This window comes from Monodon monoceros, unplaced genomic scaffold, assembly GCF_005190385.1.
Source record: "Monodon monoceros isolate NGI ecotype Baffin Bay Population unplaced genomic scaffold, NGI_Narwhal_1 Super_Scaffold_1, whole genome shotgun sequence".
Lineage (NCBI taxonomy): Eukaryota > Metazoa > Chordata > Mammalia > Artiodactyla > Monodontidae > Monodon > Monodon monoceros.
In genome coordinates this window covers 22,913,673-22,934,591 of record NW_021703765.1, presented here as the reverse complement: position 1 = coordinate 22,934,591, position 20,919 = coordinate 22,913,673, and the positions used below count along the sequence as shown (strand labels likewise).

Sequence of the window (20,919 nt, the reverse complement as noted above, 5' to 3'; positions counted from 1 at the left end):
ATCAGCAGGCGGAGTCTCAACCACTGCGCCACCAGGGAAGCCCCACGTAGTTGTTTTTCTGGGGTTTTATCTTTCCTTCATCTGGTACATAACTCTATGCCTTTTCATTTTGTCTTTCTGTGAATGTGGTTTTTGTTCCACAGGCTGCAGGACTGCAGTTCTTCTTGCTTCTGCTGTCTGCCCTCTGGTGGATGAGGCTAACTAAGAGGCTTGTGCAAGTTTCCATGCGAGGGACTGGTGGTGGGTAGAGCTGGCTGTTGCTCTGGTGGGAAGAGCTCAGTAAAACTTTAATCCGCTTGTCTGCTAATGGGTGGGGCTGGGTTCCCTCCCTGTTGGTTGTTTGGCCTGAGGCGACCCAACACTGGAGCCCACCTGGCTCTTTGGTGGGGCTAATGGTGGACTCTGGGAGGACTCACGCTGAGGAGTACTTCTCAGAACTTCTGTTGCCAGTGTCCTTGTCCTCACAGTGAGTCACAGCCACCTCCCGCCTCTGCAGGAGACCCTCCAACACTAGCATGTAGATCTGGTTCAGTCTCCCCTGGGGTCACTGCTCCTTCCCCTGGGTCCCGATGCGCACACTACTTTGTGTGTGCCCTCCAAGAGAGGAATCTCTGTTTCCCCCAGTCGTGTCGAAGTCCTGCAATCAAATTCTGCTAGCCTTCAAAGTCTGATTCTGTAGGAATTACTCCTCCCATTGCCGGACCCCCAGGTTGGGAAGCCTGATGTGGGGCTCAGAACCTTCACTCCAGTGGGTGGACTTCTGTGCTATAAGTGTTCCCCAGTCTGTGAGTCACCCACCCAGCCATTATGGGATTTGATTTTATTGTGATTGCGCCCCTCCTACCGTCTCACTGTGGCTTCTCCTTTGTCTTTGGATGAGGGGTATCTTCTTTGGTGAGTTCCAGGGTCTTCCTGTCGATGATTGTTCAGCAGTTAGTTGTTATTCCAGTGCTCTCGCAAGAGGGAGTGAGAGCACGTCCTTCTACTCCGCCGTCTTGAACCAATCCTCCCACCTCATACTAATTAAGATGGCTATTATAATAAAGAAACAGAAAACAGCAAGTATTGGTGAGGATGTGGAAAAATTTAAACCCTTGTGCGATAATGGTGGGAGTGTAAAATAGTATAGCTGCTATGGAAAACAGTATGGCAATTCCTTTAAATATTAAAAACAGAATTATCATATGATTCAGGAATTCCACGTCTCAGTATACACCTGAAAGAACTGAAAGCAAGGCCATGAATACATATCTGTACACCCATGTTTAGAGCAGCATTACTCACAATAGCCAAGAGGTGGTAGCAACCCAAATGTCCATCAACAGATGAGAGAAAAAACAAAATGTGGTATCTATCTATCTATCTATAATGCAATATTATTCAGCCTTAAAAAAGAAGACAATTCTGACACATGATACAACATGGATGAACTTGAGAACATTATGCTATGTGCAATAAGCCAGGCACAAAAGGACAAGTGCTGTATGATTCCACTTATATGAGGGACCTGTTGGAGTCAGCTGCATAGAGACAGAAAGCAGAAGGTGGTTGCCAAGGGCTGCAGAGAGGGAGGAATGGGGAGTTGTTTAATGGGTGTAGAGTTTCAGTTCTCCAAGATGAAAAGAATTCTGGAGATGCATTGTGGTGATGGGTGCATAACAATGTGAATGTATTTAATGCCACTGAACTATAGGCTTAAAAATGATTAAGATGGTAACTTTTATGTTATGTGTATTTTACCTCAATTAAAAATTTAGAAAAATACAAGAAACGATAGGAAAGGATTAGCTGAAGTTAAGGCAGAATTTATTCAATCTCCCTGCAATCATATTATCTAAGACATAAGCGGTGGTTATTTGGCAAGGATACAATTCCGTTTAAGGCCTTCTATAGTTGGATTTTAGTTCAGAAATGCAGCATATTTGGTACAAACTTGAGAGAATTTATTCTGGCATGGGCTCTTGTTCATGATAAATGCATCTTTGCCTCACCATTCCTTGACCAAACTCAATCACTCTCAGTGCAGGGCATGGCATGACCTTCACAGCTTCTCTGAAGGTCACCTGGCGTACTGTGGCCTGGCCAAGTCATGTGAGCGTGGACGAGGGCAGGCTCCCTGCTCTCCTCAAGCTGTGTTCTCAATGATGACCGCAATTCCTTGGCCCCCTCCAATGCAGGCCGATCCTACAGCGTATTTTCCACCCCGACGCCTAAGAAAGAAAGCAGTGGCTGAAATCTACTTGAATAAAGAATGGACAGAATTAGATAATTAAATAAATAGTATTTATAATGGTCACATTTGCATTATTCATTCTTGTTCAGCTCATCAGCTCAATCTTTTTTCCAGTCCTCAATATTGGAGAAAAGAGGAGAAAGAATTTGGAAAGCTGGATAGTCTTTTTTTAAAAAAAGTAGTAACAAAGAAGAGAGAGGCTGAAACAAATATAAAAGCTTAGGCTGCTGTGAGGAAGGAGTGACGACAGGAGGTAGTTGGGATAAACTGGAAGTTGAAGAAGGGGGAGTAAATACTCAGCCCCTTTGGTTTATTTTAGATTTTTATGAACCTTAGAATAAGTATAATTACTGAAGTTCATCCATATGAAAGGTCAGATAATTTAGAAACATTTCATGTCCCTTTCATAAAAATCAGACACCTTTAAAGTACCATCTGCTCTAATTCTTCAGTCCTGATAGAATAACCTTGAGAAACCATCAAGGGATTATCTTTTGTGCACATCAGTCACTCATTTCATCTCAATCATTAAGTGAAACAGGAGAGTCCCATTGACCTTAACTTCACAGGGGGGCAGAGTGATTTTCTGCCCTGACATATTTGGTTTTGTTTGCAATTTCCCTACTAACAGAGCAAAATGATCCAAAATACACAGTACAGAAGAAGGAGCTCTTCCATTAAAATGGAAAAGTATCAAACACACAGAAGGTTCCTCCTGGAACCCTGGAAACAATGAAGGAAAACCTTAGCTCAGACCCAAATTGTCAGTTTGCTTAGGTTTCTTAAATGACAGCACCTAGATCAGTATTTTGTTTTCTTAAATAATTGTGTCTCAGTCCTATAACTGGCACTAGAATGCAAGTGCCATGAGAACCAGGGCCTCATCACGGGCTCACTGCTCTGCACCAGCACAAGGGATGGGGCCAGATGTACACTAGGCCCTCAGTGAACACGTGCTGAGTGGCTGCACTGCGAATGTGAGTAAGAGCGAGCATCCCAAGAGCAGAGGCACCAACAAGTCAACTGAGTCATCTATAAGGTCTACTGAAAAAGGGGTATCCAAATAACCTGTTCCTGGTGAGAAGTAGTGCGAGGCGGTACGAAGAAGAATGAAAAATGTTGGATTATTCTGGGGAAACCCAAATTCATGCATTTACACAAAAGATGGCAAATCTGAAAAGCAACAATTTCTAGCACGTACCTTAATTCATGAACCAGGTGTGCAGTAATCCTTGATCCAGATCCCCCTAATGGGTGACCCAAAGCAATGGCCCCTCCATTCACGTTGGTTTTACTTCGGTCAAGATCCAAACTCTTTTCAACTGCCAAGTACTGGGGAGCAAAAGCTTCATTCACCTTAAAACAATCAAAACACTAATAAAAATGCTTATTCACAAACTTATTTCTAACTGAGAACTGTCCGGTCCTGTCAATGGCTAATTATCCCGTTTTTTTGTTCTACTTAAATTACATTGCAAGGTTATTTTATCTTCAATCATTCTTTGTAAAGATAACAGGTTTGAAAACGGGTATATTTACTAAGTGATACTTTAAGTGTAATATATCCCTTAGAGAAAAGAAATCCTCAGCGATACTATAAATGGATACTGGACTAGAGGCAGTAGGATACTGTAGAAAGCCCACAGGTTCTGCAGCTAGATGGACAGTTCAAATCTTGGCTATATGGATGTTCTTTAAACTCTCTTGACACTCAAATTTCTTCAGTGGTAAAATGTGACTGTCGTATCATCTTAAGAGTTATTGTTAAGGTTAAGTGAAATCATGGGTATTAAGTGTTTAGTGTATTATCTGACACAAGCAAGTATTCAATAAATAGTTGCTATTATTATTACTACCACTCAGTACTACTAGCCACACTTCCAAGAAACTGACAGACAATAAAGAATAAACTGTCAGGGGGGACAGCTTCAAGATGGCGGAAGAGTAAGACGTGGAGCTCACCTTCATCTCCACAAATACATCAAAAATACATCTACATGTGGAACAGCTCCTACAGAACACCCACTGAACGCTGGCAGAAGACCTCAGACCTCCCAAAATGCAAGAAAATCCCCATGTACTGGGTAGGGTAAAAGCAAAAAGAAAAAACAGAAACAAAAGAATAGGGATGGGACCTGCACCTCTGGGACGGAGCTGTGAAGGAGGAAAAGTTTCCACACACTAGGAAGACCCTTCACTGGCAGAGACTGGGGATGGGTGAGGGGAAGCTTCAGAGCCGCAGAGGAGAGCGCAGCAACAGGGGTGCAGAGGGCAAAGCGGAGAGATTCCCGCACAGAGGATCAGTACTGACCAGCTCTCACCAGCCTGAGAGGCTTGTCTGCTCACCCACCGGGACGGGTGGTGGCTGGGAGCTGAGGTTCAGGCTTCAGAGGTCAGATCCCAGGGAGAGGACGGGGGTTGGCTGCGTGAACACAGCCTGAAGGGGGCTAGTGAGCCACAGCTAGCAGGGAGGGAGTCCAGGAAAATGTCTGGAACTGCCTAAGAGGCAAGAGAGCATTGTTTCAGGGTGCGCGAGGAGAGGGGATTCAGAGCACCGCCTAAACAAGCTCCAGAGATGGGCATGAGCCGTGGCTATCAGCGTGGACCGCAGAGACGGGCATGAGATGTTAAGGCTGCTGCTGCCGCCACGAAGAATCCTGTGTGCGAGCACGGGTCACTCTACACACCTCCCCACCTGGGAGCCTGTGCAGCCTGCCACTCCCAGGGTCCTGTGATGCAGGGACAACGTCTCCAGGAGAACACACGTCGTGCCTCAGGCTATTACAATGTCACACTGGCCTCTGCCACTGCAGGCTCGCCCCGCATTCTGTACCCCTCCCTTCCCTTGGCCTCAGTGAGCCAGAGCCCCCGAATCAGCGGCTCCTTTAACCCCGTCCTGTCTGAGTGAAGAACAGATGCCCTCAGGTGACCTACACGCAGAGGCGGGGCCAAATCCAAAGCTGAACCCTGGGAGCTGTGCGAACAAAGAAGAGAAAGGGAAATCTCTCCCAGCAGCCTCAGGAGCAGCAGATTAAATCTCCACAATTAAATTGATGTACCTGCATCTGTGGAATACCTGAAGAGACAACGAAACATCCCAAAATTGAGGCAGTGGACTTTGGGATCAACTGTAGACTTGGGGGTTTGCTTTCTGCATCTAATTTGTTTCTGGTTTTATGTTTATCTTAGTTTAGTATTTAGAGCATATTATCATTTGGAGATTTGCTTATTGATTGGGTTGCTCTTTTCCTTTTTTTTTAAATATATATTTTTTTCCTTTTTCTCCTTGTGTTAGTGTGTATGTATATGCTTCTTTGTGTGATTTTGTCTGTATAGCTTTGCTTCTACCATTTGTCCTAGGGTTCTTTCTGTCTGTCCATTTTGTTTGTTTTGTATAGTTTTTAGCGCTTGTTATCATTGGTGGATTTGTTTTTTGGTTTGGTTGCTCTCTGTTTCTTTTTAAACTACTTTTAAATTTTTTTATTTTTAATAATTAAAAAAATTTTATTTTATTGTATTCTTTCTTTCTTTCTTTATTCCTTTCTTTCTTTCTCTCTCTGTCTCTGTCTCTGTCTCTGTCTCTCTCTCTCGTTCTCTTTCTTTCTTTCTTTTTTTCCTCCATTTTCTTCTGAGCTGGGTGGCTGACAGAGTCTTGGTGCTCCAGCCGGGTGTCACGTCTGAGCCTCTGAGGTGGGAGAGCCGAGTTCAGGACATTGGTCCACCAGAGACCTCCCAGCTCCATGTAATATCAAACGGCAAAAGCTCTCCCAGAGATCTCCATCTCAATGTTAAGACCCAGCTCCACTCAACGACCAGCAAGCTACAGTGCTGGACACCCTAGGCCCAACAACTGGCAAGAGAGGAACAAAACCCTGCCCATTAGCAGAGAGGCTGCCTAAAATCATAATAAGTCCACAGACACCCCAAAACACACCACCAGACGCGTCCTGCCCACCAGAAAGACAAGATCGAGCCTCATCCACCAGAACAAAGGCACTAGTCCCCTCCACCAGGAAGCCTACACAACCCACTGAACCAACATTAGCCACTAGGGGCAGACACCAAAAACAATGGGAGCTACAAACCTGCAGCCTATGAAAAGGAGACCCCAAAACACAGTAAGCTAAGCAAAATGAGAAGACAGAGAAAGACACAGCAGATGAAGGAGCAAGGTAAAAATCCAACAGACCAAACAAATGAAGAGGAAATAGGCAGTCTACCTGAAAAAGAATTCAGAGTAATGATAGTAAAGATGATCTAAAATCTTGGAAATAGAATGGAGAAAATACAAGAAACGTTTAACAAGGACATAGAAGAACTAAAGAGCAAACAAACAATGATGAAGAACACAATAAATGAAATTAAAAATTCTCTAGAAGGAATCAATAGCAGAATAACTGAGGCAGAAGAATGGATAAGTGACCTGGAAGATAAAATAGTGGAAATAACTGCCTCAGGGCAGAATAAACAAAAAAGAATGAAAGGAATTGAGGACAGTCTCAGAGACCTCTGGGACAACATTAAACACACCAACATTCAAATTATAGGGGTCCCAGAAGAAGGAGAGAAAAAGAAAGGGACTGAGAAAATATTTTAAGAGATTATAGTTGAAAACTTCCCTAATGTGGGAAAGGAAATAGTCAATCAAGTCCAGAAGCACAGAGAGTCCCATACAGGATAAATCCAAGGAGAAACACACCAAGACACATATCAATCAACTAACAAAAATTAAATACAAAGAAAAAATATTAAAAGCAGCAAGGGAAAAGGAACAAATAACATTCAAGAGAATCCCCATAAGATTAACATCTGATCTTTCAGCAGAACCTCTGCAAGCCACAAGGGAGTGGCAGGACATATTTAAAGTGATGAAAGGGAAAAACCTACAACCAAGATTACTCTACCCAGCAATGATCTCATTCAGATTCGATGGAGAAATTTAAACCTTTACAGACAAGCAAAAGCTAAGAGAATTTGGCAACATCAAACCAGCTCTACAACAAATCATTAAGGAACTTCTCTAGGCAGGAAACACAAGAGAAGGAAAAGACCTACAATAACAAACCCAAAGTAATTAAGAAAATGGTAATAGGAACACACATATCGATAACTACCTTAAATGTAAACGGATTAAATGCTCCAACCAAAAGACATAGATTGGCTGAATGGATACAAAACCAAGACCTGTATATTTGGTGCCTACAAGAGACCCACTTTAGACCTAGGGACACATACAGACTGAAAGTGAGGGGATGGAAAAAGATATTCCATGCAAATGGAAATCAAAAGAAAGCTGGAGTAGCAATTTTCATGTCAGGTAAAATAGACTTTAAAATAAACTCTATTACAAGAGACAAAGAAGGACACTACATAATGATCAAGGGATCAATCCAAGAAGAAGATATAACAATTGTAAATATTTATGCACCCAACATAGGAGCACCTCAATACTTAAGGCAAATGCTAACAGCCATAAAAGGGGAAATCGACAGTAATATATTCATACTAGGGGACTTTAACACCCCACTTTCACGAATAGACAGATCATCCAAAATGAAAATAAATAAGGAAACACAAGTTTTAAATGATACATTAAACAAGATGGACTTAATTGATATTTATAGGACATTCCATCCAAAAACAACAGAATACACTTTCTTCTCAAGTGCTCATGGAACATTCTCCAGGATAGATCATATCTTGGGTCACAAATAAAACTTTGGTAAACTTAAGAAAATTGAAATCGTAGCAAGTATCTTTCAGAGTTTTTTTTTTTTTTTTTTTTGCGGTACGCGGGCCTCTCACTATTGTGGCCTCTCCCGTTGCGGAGCACAGGCTCCGGATGCGCAGGCTCAGCAGCCATGGCTCACGGGCCCAGCTGCTCCGCAGCATGTGGGATCCTCCTGGACCGGGGCACAAACCTGTGTCGCCTGCATCGGCAGGCAGACTCTCAACCACTGTGCCACCGGGGAAGCCCTCAAGTATCTTTTCCAACCACAACGCTGAGACTAGATATCAATTACAGGAAAAATTCTGTAAAAAATACAAACACATGTAGGCTAAACAATATACTACTAAATAACCAAGAGATCACTGAAGAAATCAGAGGAAGTCAAAAAATACCTAGGAACAAATGACAATGAAAACATGATGACCTAAAACCTATGGGATGCAGCAAAAGCAGTTCTAAGAGGGAAGTATAGCACTACAATCCTACCTCAAGGAACAAGAAACATCTCAAATAAAGAACCTAACCTTACACCTAAAGCAATTAGAGAAAGAAGAACAAAAAAACCCCAAAGTTAGCAGAAGGAAAGAAATCATAAAGATCAGATCAGAAATAAATGAAAAAGAAAAGAAGGAAACAATAGCTAAGATCAATAAAACTAAACGCTGGTTCTTTGAGAAGATAAACAAAATTGATAAACCACTAGTCAGACACATCAAGAAAAAAAGGAAGAAGACTCAAGTCAATAGAATTAGAAATGAAAAAGGAGAAGTAACAACTGACACTGCAGAAATACAAGGATCATGAGAGATTACTACAAGGAACTATATGCCAATAAAATGGACAACCTGGAAGAAATGGACACATTCTTAGAAATGCACAACCTCCCAAGACTGAACCAGGAAGAAATAGAAAATATAAACAGACCAATTACAAGCACTGAAATTGAAACTGTGATTAAAAATCTTCCAGCAAACAAAAGTCCAGGACCAGATGGCTTCACAGGCGAATTCTATCAAACATTTAGAGAAGAGCTAACACCTATCCTTCTCAAACGCTTCCAAAATATAGCAGAGGGAGGAACACTCCCAAACTCATTCTATGAGGCCACCATCACCCTGATACCAAAACAGACAAAGATGTTACAAAAAAATAAAACTACAGACCAGTATCACTGATGAACATACAGGCAAAAATCCTGAACAAAATACTAGCAAACAGAATCCGACAGCACATTAAAAGGATCATACACCATGATCAAGTGGGGTTTACCCCAGGAATGCAAGGATTCTTCAATATACACAAATCAATCAATGTGATACACCATATTAACAAATTGAAGGAGAAAAATCATATGATCCTCTCAAAAAATGTAGAAAAAACTTTAGACAAAATTCAATACCCATGTATGATAAAAATCTTCCAGAAAGTAGGCATAGAGGGAACTTACCTCAACATAATAAAGGTCATATATGACAAACCCACAGCCAGCATCGTTCTCAATGGTGGGAAACTGAAACCATTTCCTCTAAGATCAGGAACAAGACAAGGTTGCTCACTCTCTCCGCTATCATTCAACATAGTTTTGGAAGTTTTAGTCACAGAGATGAGAGAAGAAAAAGAAATAAAACAAATCCAAATCGAAAAGAAGAAGTAAAACTGTCACTGTTTGCTGATGTCATGATACTATACATAGAGAATCCCAAAGATGCTACTAGAAAACTACTAGAGCTAATCAATGAATCTGGTAAAGTAGCAGCATACAAAATTAATGCATAGAAATCTCTTGCATTTCTATACACTAACGCCAAAAAATCTTAAAGAGAAATTAAGGAAACACTCCCATTTACCATTGCAACAAAAAGAATAAAATACCTAGGAATAAACCTACCTAAGGAGACAAAAGACCTGTATGCAGAAAACTGTAAGACACTGCTGAAAGAAATTAAAGATGATACAAACAGATGGAAAGATATATCATGTTCTTGGATTGGCAGAATCAACATTGTGAAAATGACTATAGTACCCAAAGCAATTCACAGATTCAATGCAAACCCTATCAAACTACCAATGGCATTCATCACAGAACTAGAAGAAAAATTTCACAATTTGTATGGAAACACAAAAGACCCCGAACAGCCAAAGCAATCTTGAGAAAGAAAACTGGAGTTGAAGGAATCAGGCTTCCTGACTTCAGACTATACTACAAAGCTACAGTAATCAAGGAAGTATGGTACTGGCACAAAAACAGAAATATAGATCAACGGAACAGGATAGAAAGCCCAGAGATAAATCCACACACATATGGTTACCTTATCTTTGATAAAGGAGGCAAGAATATACAATGGAGAAAAGACAGCCTCTTCAATAAGTGGTGCTGGGAAAACTGGATAGCTACATGTAAAAGAATGAAATTAGAACACTCCCTAACACCATACACAAAAATAAACTCAAAATGGATTAAAGACCTAAATGTAAGGCCAGACACCATCAAACTCTTAGAAGAAAACATAGGCAGAACACTCTATGACATAAATCACAGCAAGATCCTTTTTGACCCAGCTCACAGACAAATGGAAATAAAAACAAAAATAAACAAATGGGACCTAATGAAACTTAAAAGCTTTTGCACAGCAAAGGAAACCATAAACAAGACCAAAAGACAACCCTCAGAATGGGAGAAAATTTTTGCAAATGAAGCAACTGACAAAGAATTAATCTCCAAAATATACAAGGAGCTCATGCAGCTCAATATCAAAAGAACAAACAACCCAATCTAAAAATGGGTGGAAGATCTAAACAGAGCTTTCTCCAAAGAAGATATACAGATTGCCAACAAACACATGAATGCTCAACATCACTAATCATTAGAGAAATGCAAATCAAAACTACAATGAGGTATCACCTCACACCACTCAGAATGGCCATCATCAAAAAATCTACAAAGAATAAATGCTAGAGAGTGTGTGGAGGTAAGGGAACCCTCTTGCTCTGTTGGCAGGAATGTAAATTGATACTGCCACTATGGAGAACAGTATGGAGGTTCTTTAAAAAACTAAAAATAGAACTAGTATATGACCCAGCAATCCCACTACTGGGCATATACCCTGAGAAAACCATAATTCAAAAAGAGTCATGTACCACAATGTTCACTGTAGCTCTATTTACAGTAGCCAGGACATGGAAGCAACCTAAGTGTCCAGCAACAGATGAATGGATAAAGAAGATGTGGTACATATATACAATGGAATATTACTCAGCCATAAAAAGAAATGAAATTGAGTTATTTGTAGTGAGGTGGATGGACCAAGAGACTGTCATACAGAGTGCATTAAGTCAGAAACAGAAAAACAAATACTGTACGCTAACACATATATATGGAATCTAAAAAAAAAAATTGCTTCTGAATAACATAGGGGCAGGACAGGAATAAAGACGCAGGAAAAGGGGCAGGACAGGAATAAAGACCTAGGAAAAATGACCTCACGATCATCAGAAGTCCCAAAGACAATCATGTCAGGGTGTTGAGAGCTATGTCTTTGAGTGTTTATACATCTATAAATGGTGATGAATAGCTCTGCGGAGCTGACATATTTCAAGTTTTAAGTGTGAAATCTAAAGTCAGAAATTTAATGGTACTTATTTGCTAATACAAATATGGTAATTAAGCAGCCCCCTTTGAAGCTCTGAGCTATGACCACCAAAGAATGGAAGAAGAGATTTAAGGATAAACCATTCATCTGAAACCACAGTTACTTGGTGAGAGATTACCACAGAGGATGTCACACATGTGCCTAGAGTGAAAAGACCCTTTCTCTATCAGTTTAAATAGAGAGATTTCCTTTGTTATATTAGTTATTTCCCAATATCAAGTAGCTTAATTACCTAAAATTTTCAAATACTCCCCAAATGTAGAATGTATATAATCCATTTTTAAGCATTTTCTTTATCCTTTCTTTTAATTGTACTAAATATTTAAGATGCCTTTGTTTTAAATTAACATTAAACAAATCACTCTTGCAATAAATTTAAGTTTCCAATGCCAAAAATTATGATAGGTGCATTCCAAATCAAGCCACACTATGGTGTAAAAGCCAAAGGTAAGTTTGGGGGATGGGGGTGGTTGTTAACTTGGCAGAAGTGCAAGAATCTTTTAGATTTGGGATCAGATTATTGTTTTTCTATTAGGTCAATTTTTTACCTGTATTTTTTCACTTTAATCCATAAAATAAGGGTAAAGTTACTTATTTCTCACCCACCTTATATAACATTCAATTCAATTCAACAGGAACATTAATAGTCTAAAATGTAGTAGAATCTTACGACGTCATAAAAAGTTTCTAAGAGTTTATACTTTAGTAGAAGAAATCAGGCTCTTTTAATTATTCAAATATAAATAAGGCATTTTAATCAGGTATGGCCTGATTATATGCCAATACAGGCATGTAATGAAAGCAATACTTATTTAGATTCACATCATTTGGAAAGTTTAATGGTACTAAAACAAAAAGAGCTATAAAAATCAAACTAAAGCCATTTATGCAATAGAAGTTGGTGGTTTATCTGTGCTGTAAAAAAAGTAGAACACTTACTTCTACCAAATCCATATCCTTAAGACTTAGTCCTGTTTTCTTCAGTGCCCCATTGATAGCAGGGACAGGACCTATATAAGAACAAAACCCAATTTCATCTTATAAGTATCAAATTTCTCCATCTTTACTAATCAGGTAAGTAAGGAGGAAATAAAGTGACAGTTAGTAGCTGAAAATCTTGCCACCCTGATAGCACACAATACTAAATGATATGACAATAAAGAAACAGGAAATGGGACCAGGGTGAAAAGCTGTTCATGCAAGTTGTAGATAAGAGACTTAACATGAAAAGTTCTACCATAAGTGACTTTAAGAGTTCAAACAGCCAAAGGAGTCATATGGGGTTTTGTATAGATCATTCTTTTTTTTTTCTACAAAGTCTTCCTTTATTAATGAACTCCTATTTCCCTCATGGTAATATTGAGAGATCGAAGCTCATTGGTTCCACAAATTTATATACACATCTATGTACATACACACATAGGTGTTTTTTTGCTCTTTTTTTTAATGTTTGTTTTTTTTATTTTATTTTAAAAAATTTTTGGCCTCTTTGTGCAGCTTGTGGGATCTTAGTTCCCCAACCAGGGATTGAACCGGGGCCACAGCAGTGAAAGCGTCAAGTCCTAACCACAGGAGCACCAGGGAATTCCCATGTATAGATCATTCTTAATACCAAATGGTAAGGCAGACTGAGCGCTCTCCTGGGATACAAATCATATGTATTCCCAGTATAGAAGTGACTGTGGCTACACTGAATTTTCAGGCCCATTTGGACAAAAGGCAAGAAACAGCAGTAGTAACTCCATATGGGCATAGTAAGATAGGAAGCTACCAGGCACTTTAGGGAAAAGATATCTGAAGCAAGGAGACGTTTATAACTCCAATGGTAAGCAGAGATTTGAAGTAAAACATAACCCCCACTGAAGAAATGCAAATCCACCTTAAAAAACTTTTGAAATAAACTTTAGCTCCCAGATTTCTGATGATCACCAATGACAGTTTAATACTGCTCATAATTTTTAAGTAAATTGATATTTCTTTCCAAAAAAAAAAAATCTGGCTAGGGATGATTATCTACTTCTCTATCGGTTCTTAGAGAATGAAATTGCCATAAATGTCTAAAAAGAAAAATATGTGGTTGTGTTTTGTTGAATTCAAGTAGTCAAATATTCTGTATCAAGTTTCACAAACATACCCAAGGTAAAATGGGAAATCAGTCTTTATAAGAAAAGCAAAACACAATCTAAATACAATGTAATTAATTTTGTCACCTAGTTAAAAAGTTTCTTGGACAACAGTCTGCTGATTGGCAGGGCCATCCAATTAACACTTTTCGATTTAAAGCATCAGTTCTATACTGGCTACTGATTTAATACAGAATCTAATTCCAGATTCTCTTTGTATCTCTAAGACATGAAAATGGGATGGGTAGTCGATAGAAGAGCATCAGTTATCCAGCATGGTCAGGGGGTGAAGTATCCTACAGGGGTGAAAGGTACACAGAACTAAAAGCTGAGGGTATAAAACCATTGTACGTACTTCCATGTCTTCATAACCACAGTCAGCATGACTAAATGTGTTCATATTAACTAGAATCATTACACTCAATTGTAACAATATGCTAGGCCACAAGCTAATTTTTTTGTTTTTCTTTTTTCGTTACGCGGGCCTCTCGCTGTTGTGGCCTCTCCCGTTGCAGAGCACAGGCTCCAGATGCGCAGGCTCAGCGGCCATGGCTCATGGGCCCAGCCGCTCCGCGGCATGTGGGATCTTCCCGGACCGGGGCACGAACCCATGTCTCCTGCATCGGCAGGCGGACTCTCAACCACTGCGCCACCAGGGAAGCCCACGCAAGCTAAATTTTAAAGGACTGTTTCCATACCACTCTGCTATTTACTGGGACTCAGGAAGGTAGAGTATTCTTGTTGGGAAAAGGACACTTGACTCCTAGTGCTAGCTCCTACCACTAACAGCTGTGTAACCTTGGGTACCTTTGGGGGCTATAAGCATCTCATCAGAAGTGCTTTGAGCTGGTTTTTAACTCATTTCTTTTGAAGCACTGGAATCCTTTCTACAAATGAAACCCTGTAACAGATAGAGCAAGAGCTGCCCTGGCTGAAGAGGCATTTCAATGGCATTTATTGTACTACGGGGCAAACATTCAGGCCCTGAAATAGAAGGAAGAAAAACTACATTTTCTTGCTCACTAACTATGTCAAAATGTATCAGAACCTCTTAAATGAGGTTAAACTGAAAACTATAAAATAACTACTTACCTCTATCAAATAAATATGGTTGATCATCAAAACAATCAAGGTACACTGAAAAAACCCCACATTCCTAGGCTCTACCCTGGACCTACTGAAACAAAACCTTGGGGTGGAGTAGGGTCATGGGTAGATTCTGATCATCATTTGGGGTTGGGAACCACTGCCCTAGATACCAAAATGATGAATGCCATACCAACATACAGATATTTAATTTTTCAAGCTACCTTCCATTTCTAAGATGAAAGTTATATTTTGCTGACAGCGGGTAGCTGAAAGCTAGTAAGCTTTTAAGACTGTAATAAAGAAAAAAAAAAGACTCACAAAGCAGTTACTAGAGTTGTGGGAAGATTAAATGAGATATATTAAGGACCATGTGTAAAACACCCAGTGGGGTGTGTATCTTCTCTATTTCACCCCATGATTTTTCCATCTCACGTTATCTTCTGTCTTATCAGTACCTCGTAATCCTTCTATGTTGTTTACCGTGTGTTAATTTTATGTATCTTAAATGGACAACGGGACACGATTACTGCCCAGAAGGAGTTTACATGGTCTTGATCTTCCTATTATGCCTGGCACAGTTTTTCATAAAGATAAGTTGTTTAAATGATTGATTAACAATCTCCTTTTCTCTACAAGTGCCCTTGATTTGGCTACTGTTTCAGGAATCTGAATGCCAAAGAAGCCTTATCTTCAGAAATGTAACAGAACCAGTTTGTTTCACTACAAACTTACCAATACCCATGATAGCGGGATCACATCCAGACACAAAATAGCCCACAATTCTTGCCAGTGGTGTGAAGTTATGTTTTTTAACAGCATCTTCACTAGCTATGATAACAGCTCCAGCACCATCAGAAATCCCCTTGGAAACAAAAACAGATGTTAACTAGAGGGTAAAAGAATAGAGTTAATCAAGGTTTGAACTAATGGAGTGGTATTAGGATTATGGCAACACATAGGAAGCAGTGCCATAATTTGGGATACAAGTAGTATTAGTGGCACACTGCTGGGTTAAAGAGATTGTTTTAGGCACAGAGTACAACCTCACTAAGGGAAAATAGGAAAGAATGTCAAGAAAAAGCTTATAACCAGATGTGGGTAGATGTAAGAAGAAATCTGATGAGTTGTATACGTGAGGAAGAAAAACTAAAATAATAAGCCAGGTAGATTTCCTTCTAACATTCTGAAAAGACTAAGACATTGGAAAAGTATTATATAAGGGCTCCTGGCTAAAATATTTTATTTTGGACTATGAAAACCCAAATTAATAGAATATGAACACTACTAGCTTAAGCTAGATAAGCAAAGACTAGCATGAAAGGTATCTAAAAGGTACTGCATGATTATTTTGCATTGAACACATCAGGAAGAGTTCAAGATAATCCGTGGCACTACCTACCGATGCGTTCCCTGCAGTGACGGTTCCTTCTTTCTTGAACACTGGAGGAAGTTTATTTAACTGCTCCAGGGTTGTTTGGGGCCGAGCATGTTCATCTACCTGCACTGTCTGTTTTCCTTTCTTTGTCTTCACCTCAATTGGTGCCATCTCATTATTAAAGTAACCAGCATCATTAGCTGAAATAGTAGAAAGACTATTCATAAGACAGGGGGAAAAAATAACAGAAAGCAGAAAAATGAAATCAAATATATCCTTCAATTTATTAATTTAGGCTGCACCACACAGCTTGCAGGATCTTAGTTCCCCAACCAGGTGTGGAACCCGTGCCCCTTGCAGTGGAAGCGCAGAGTCCTAACCACTGGACTGCCAGGGAAGTCCCTATATTTCAGTTTAATTTAATGTTTCAGTCCCTATATTTCAGTTTAATTTAATTAAGTCCCCATATTTCAGTTTAATTTAATATTTCAGTTTAGTTTCAGTCCCTATATTTCAGTATATCTCAGTCTATTTTAATATAAGCCTTTATTACTTACATAACTTACCTTGCCTATTGGAGGATTTAATATACTATCATCCATGCAGATGCGTTCTGTACCTTTTTAAAATTACAATTTCCGATTTTTTTTTACAAGGTACTGCTAGACTATTAGTGTTTGTTACCTACAGGTGTAATGGCACTGAATGGATTTCATGCCCTTTTTTAACTTCTCTGGGTGAGACATGAAGTAATTAAAAAGTTACCAAGCTGCACCTACAGTCAATAATAATGTATTGTGCGCTTAAAATTTTATTAAGAGGATAGATCCCACGTTAAGTGTTCTTACCACAATAAGAAAAAAAGTTACCAAGTTGTCTATGTCACCAAGTAATCTATGACTGAAATTTAATGACAGGCAACCTGAAGAAATTATACGTGCTATTACTGACACAATTCTAAGTAAAACAGCTTACCTACTTCCATCTCCACTGAGTGGACTGGACAATAGTAATATAAAGCTTCAGAAATAGAATAAGCCAGGAATAATATGACCTTAATTTTGATATCACTTTATAGCAGGCTAACACTTTCCTTATTTGGTTCTCACAACAACTCTGTTAGGAAAAAGGGAAGGCAAATATTTTTATCTGTGTTATTAGCTCAGTGAATAAGTACTTGGTGAACAAATGACTTGACTGAAGTCAGAAAAACTGTATGTGGCAAAACTAGAAATAGGCTGATAACGCTTGACCTCTACACCAATACCCTTTCACTTAAATGTGTAACCAAAAAACAGAGGATGAGTTGGATTGGCTCCATTAGACTTATCCCTCTTGAAATGCTAAAATGAACTTTATCCTCACTATTCCAAGTATTTAATATCCCTAAATAAGAGTTTCTGCTCATTTATAATAGTTTAGTTTTCAAAACCCTTTTCAGAGGACTAACAAATTTCTTCAACTCACCATCCTGATAAAAGAATGGCTGTCATGTTGCTCGTTTTGGACTGGCTCACCAGCAGTGTGCAATGTTACACAAGGGCACCATGGCACCACATCTAGGGCCTTGGACTAGTTCTGGGTCTCTGAGTCAGGCGCAAGGATTCTCAATTAGGAATGGGAGAGAGAAGTCATAAAAGGATACCCAATGGGTCTTTCCCAAACATATCATCCCCTTCTTGTGCATATGATATGCCTCTCGGGGGAGGACATCCTCTCTGTCCCAGCTGTCCCAGTGAGCCATCGTCTCTGATGGAGTGTATCATAGCCCTCAGAGTCTTCTGCTGACGAGTTTGGGGCAAAATTCAAGTGTCCGGATAGGGCTAATTAACCATACTACTTTTTAAGTAGTATTCACATACTTCAAAAGAGAAACACCCAGTTAATTTGCAATTATAGAATATTTAATCATTAAAAAAAAGGAATAATGAAAAACTGTGGTTTTCTAAAGGCATACTTTTAAACTAATATGACCTTTATAATCTAAAATGATAAAAATCTTTCCTAGTTTTCTTTCTATAGATATCTATAATAAACAATTTCACCGACCAGCTTTCCACCTCTGCTGTGACTGCAGGGCATATTTGTCGCTGTCTTCTCTGCTTATTTTATGTTTTACAGCAAGATTCTCTGCAGTAATTGCCATTGGGATTTGGATATGCTGATCTGTTAATCCTGTCCACAAAGAGTCTTCCAGCTATTAAAAGAAATTAATAAAATGATCCGTAAAGCGTATCTTTTGAAAGTAATATGCTATCATTTCTTTAAATTTAAATAATCAACAGTTCCAATAAAAATAGTAAAATTAGATTTTCTGATAAGCATTTAGTATTAAGATTTATATTCGGTTCTGAGACATTTTTTTAAAACCATCCAACACCATAATAAAATGCACACACCCTCCTCTCTAAATGCAGGGCTCTAAAGAGAGCCAACAGTGCTAAACGTGCAGGGTGACACACACAGGAACTCACCCCACAATCAAAACTTAAACCCTTGTGGTTCCATTTTGTAAGAAACTTCACAGTGTCCTCATGCAACACTTCCCTGCAGCCACCTTTGTAAAGCAGTTACAAGCCCCTTACAAAAGCATACGGCTCTGCTCTTTTTCCATCCCATGCCTTCTGTGGTAGGAACAGCTGGTTCAATCAGCTGTTACTACAAGGTTGAAAAGAGCCTGGAATAGGCTCCTTGAGTAACGGTTGGTATTTGTTATCCAATTAGTTAAGTCTCTGATAAATGTACTCCACCTGTTTCTTCCAGACTGCCTTGTCACCTTTTGAGTCACTGACCTGTCTTCCCAAAGGTTTTCTTAAATATATTAGGTATCTTAAATATTACCTCATATTTTCTAAGTCTTACTCCTTTCAACTTTCAAAAAGGCAAGGTGAGAAACTGGGTGAACGGGATAAATCAATGATTACGACTGGGAAATCCAAAGGACAGCATACTATCATTCTTTTTTTAAAAAATATTTATTTATTTGGTTGCACCAGGTCTTAGTTGAGGCAGGTGGGCTCCTTAGTTGTGGCACGCGAACTCTTAGCTGCGGCATGCGTGTGGGATCTAGTTCCCTGACCAGGGATCGAACCTGGGCCCCCTGCATTGGGGGTGTGGAGTCTTAATCACTGTCCCACGAGGGAAGTCCCTATCACTTTTTTTCAGTACTACTCAGGCAGTTCTCAAAGGGTCATTTTTTATCTGACTGATTTGGGACGCTATAAACTATATTTGAGGAGAATGTTTTCTGTGATAAAGAAGAAATCTATTCAATGGAGATTGCTCCAGAAATAAAATTTCCATAAATCTTGGTAAAGATTTAATTATTTGGTTTACCAATTATTCAGTAGAGAGATTAATTCAACCTTTGCCCATCTTTTTAATCCACTCCTTCTCTTCCTCCATCTCCCCAGGTGTTAATGCCACTACCAAAGATGTGCCGAGATAAAGTCTAATTTTATGTGAGTTAAAATGTCAAAATTAACAACTACGAAATAGTTTACAAATTTCAAATCATTCATATTTTGCCAATCCCCTATTAACAAAATTGGTTTAAAATTTTTTCTCTACCCCAAAATGCTGTTATTGAAATTATAGTACAATAGCATAAGAAATAATCTTTAAAAATTTTAATGGTTCCAACCTTGAGATCTGATCCAAACGTAGTTCCAAAACGAATATTTCTGACATAGAAGGGAGCCTGGCTCATGCTTTCAGTTCCTCCACACAAGACAATTTCAGAGTCTTTAACACAAATTTCCTATTTAGAAACAAATGAATGACAACAATGAAACCTTTTATTGTGACAGAAGTATGTACTTAAAAGTATGTATTAAGCAGTAAACCAACAGTAAAGCTAATAAGCAACATACCCTCGCTAAACAGTAAAACTTCCCCATTACAGTGTCTCAAAGGGAAATATTTGTAAAGTAATTGCAAAGCAAATGCTAAAATATCCATTCCCAAGATACAAGGAGAAAAAAAACCGAACAGACTTCAATCATTCGTGCAGAAGTAACAAATCCTACCTACATTTTGACGAGGAATGGTAATTCTTAACTCAATACAAATATTGAAAATTAGCATAGATATTAATGTCTGATATAAATGTACAGATTGCCAGCAGATAATAAAGAATAAATCCTTTAAAAAGGCAAAAGTAAAATTTACCCTATTAATGGATGAATCTGAAGGAGACCACAGATTTATAAGAACTAGGTTAACCTAGAGGACTCATAAAGAGGAACCTGTTTCATTCTTCCAAATTTTTCTACTATTTGCACTTCTCAGAAAAACAGCAAAGAACAACCCTCCAGGAGAGAGACCTTCAAGATGGCGGAGGAGTAAGACGTGGAGATCACCTTCCTCCCCAGAAATACATCAAAAATATATCTACATGTGGAACAGCTCCTACAGAACACCTACAGAATGCTGGCAGAAGACCTCAGACTTTCCAAAAGGCAAGAAAGTCCTGACGTACCTGGGTAGGGCAAAAGAAAAAAGAAAAAACAGAGACAAAAGAATAAGGATGGGACCTGCACCTCGGGGAGGGAGCTGTGAAGAAGGAAAAGTTTCCACACACTAGAAGCCCCTTGCAGGCAGAGACTGCGGATGGCGGAGGGGGGAAGCTTCGGAGCCACGGAGGAGAGGGCAGCAACAGAGGTGCGGAGGGCAAAGAGGAGAGAGTCCCGCACAGAGGATCAGTGCCGACCGGCACT

General features: G+C 39.4%; 1 protein-coding gene across 1 annotated transcript in view; it reads right to left on the bottom strand.

Moving 5' to 3' along the window:
• Positions 1 to 1,784: 1,784 nt before the first annotated feature.
• Positions 1,785 to 20,919, bottom strand: part of ACAA2 (acetyl-CoA acyltransferase 2) — a 43,599-nt gene continuing 24,464 nt past the window's right edge. The window contains exons 4-10 of the mRNA XM_029223442.1: positions 19,845 to 19,961; positions 18,251 to 18,398; positions 16,226 to 16,401; positions 15,559 to 15,688; positions 12,554 to 12,624; positions 3,435 to 3,589; positions 1,785 to 2,210 (exon numbers count right to left, since the gene is read on the bottom strand). Of these exons, the coding sequence (XP_029079275.1) occupies positions 2,126 to 2,210; positions 3,435 to 3,589; positions 12,554 to 12,624; positions 15,559 to 15,688; positions 16,226 to 16,401; positions 18,251 to 18,398; positions 19,845 to 19,961 (882 nt within the window). The 3' untranslated portion in view covers positions 1,785 to 2,125. The remainder of the gene's footprint in view (positions 2,211 to 3,434; positions 3,590 to 12,553; positions 12,625 to 15,558; positions 15,689 to 16,225; positions 16,402 to 18,250; positions 18,399 to 19,844; positions 19,962 to 20,919) is intronic.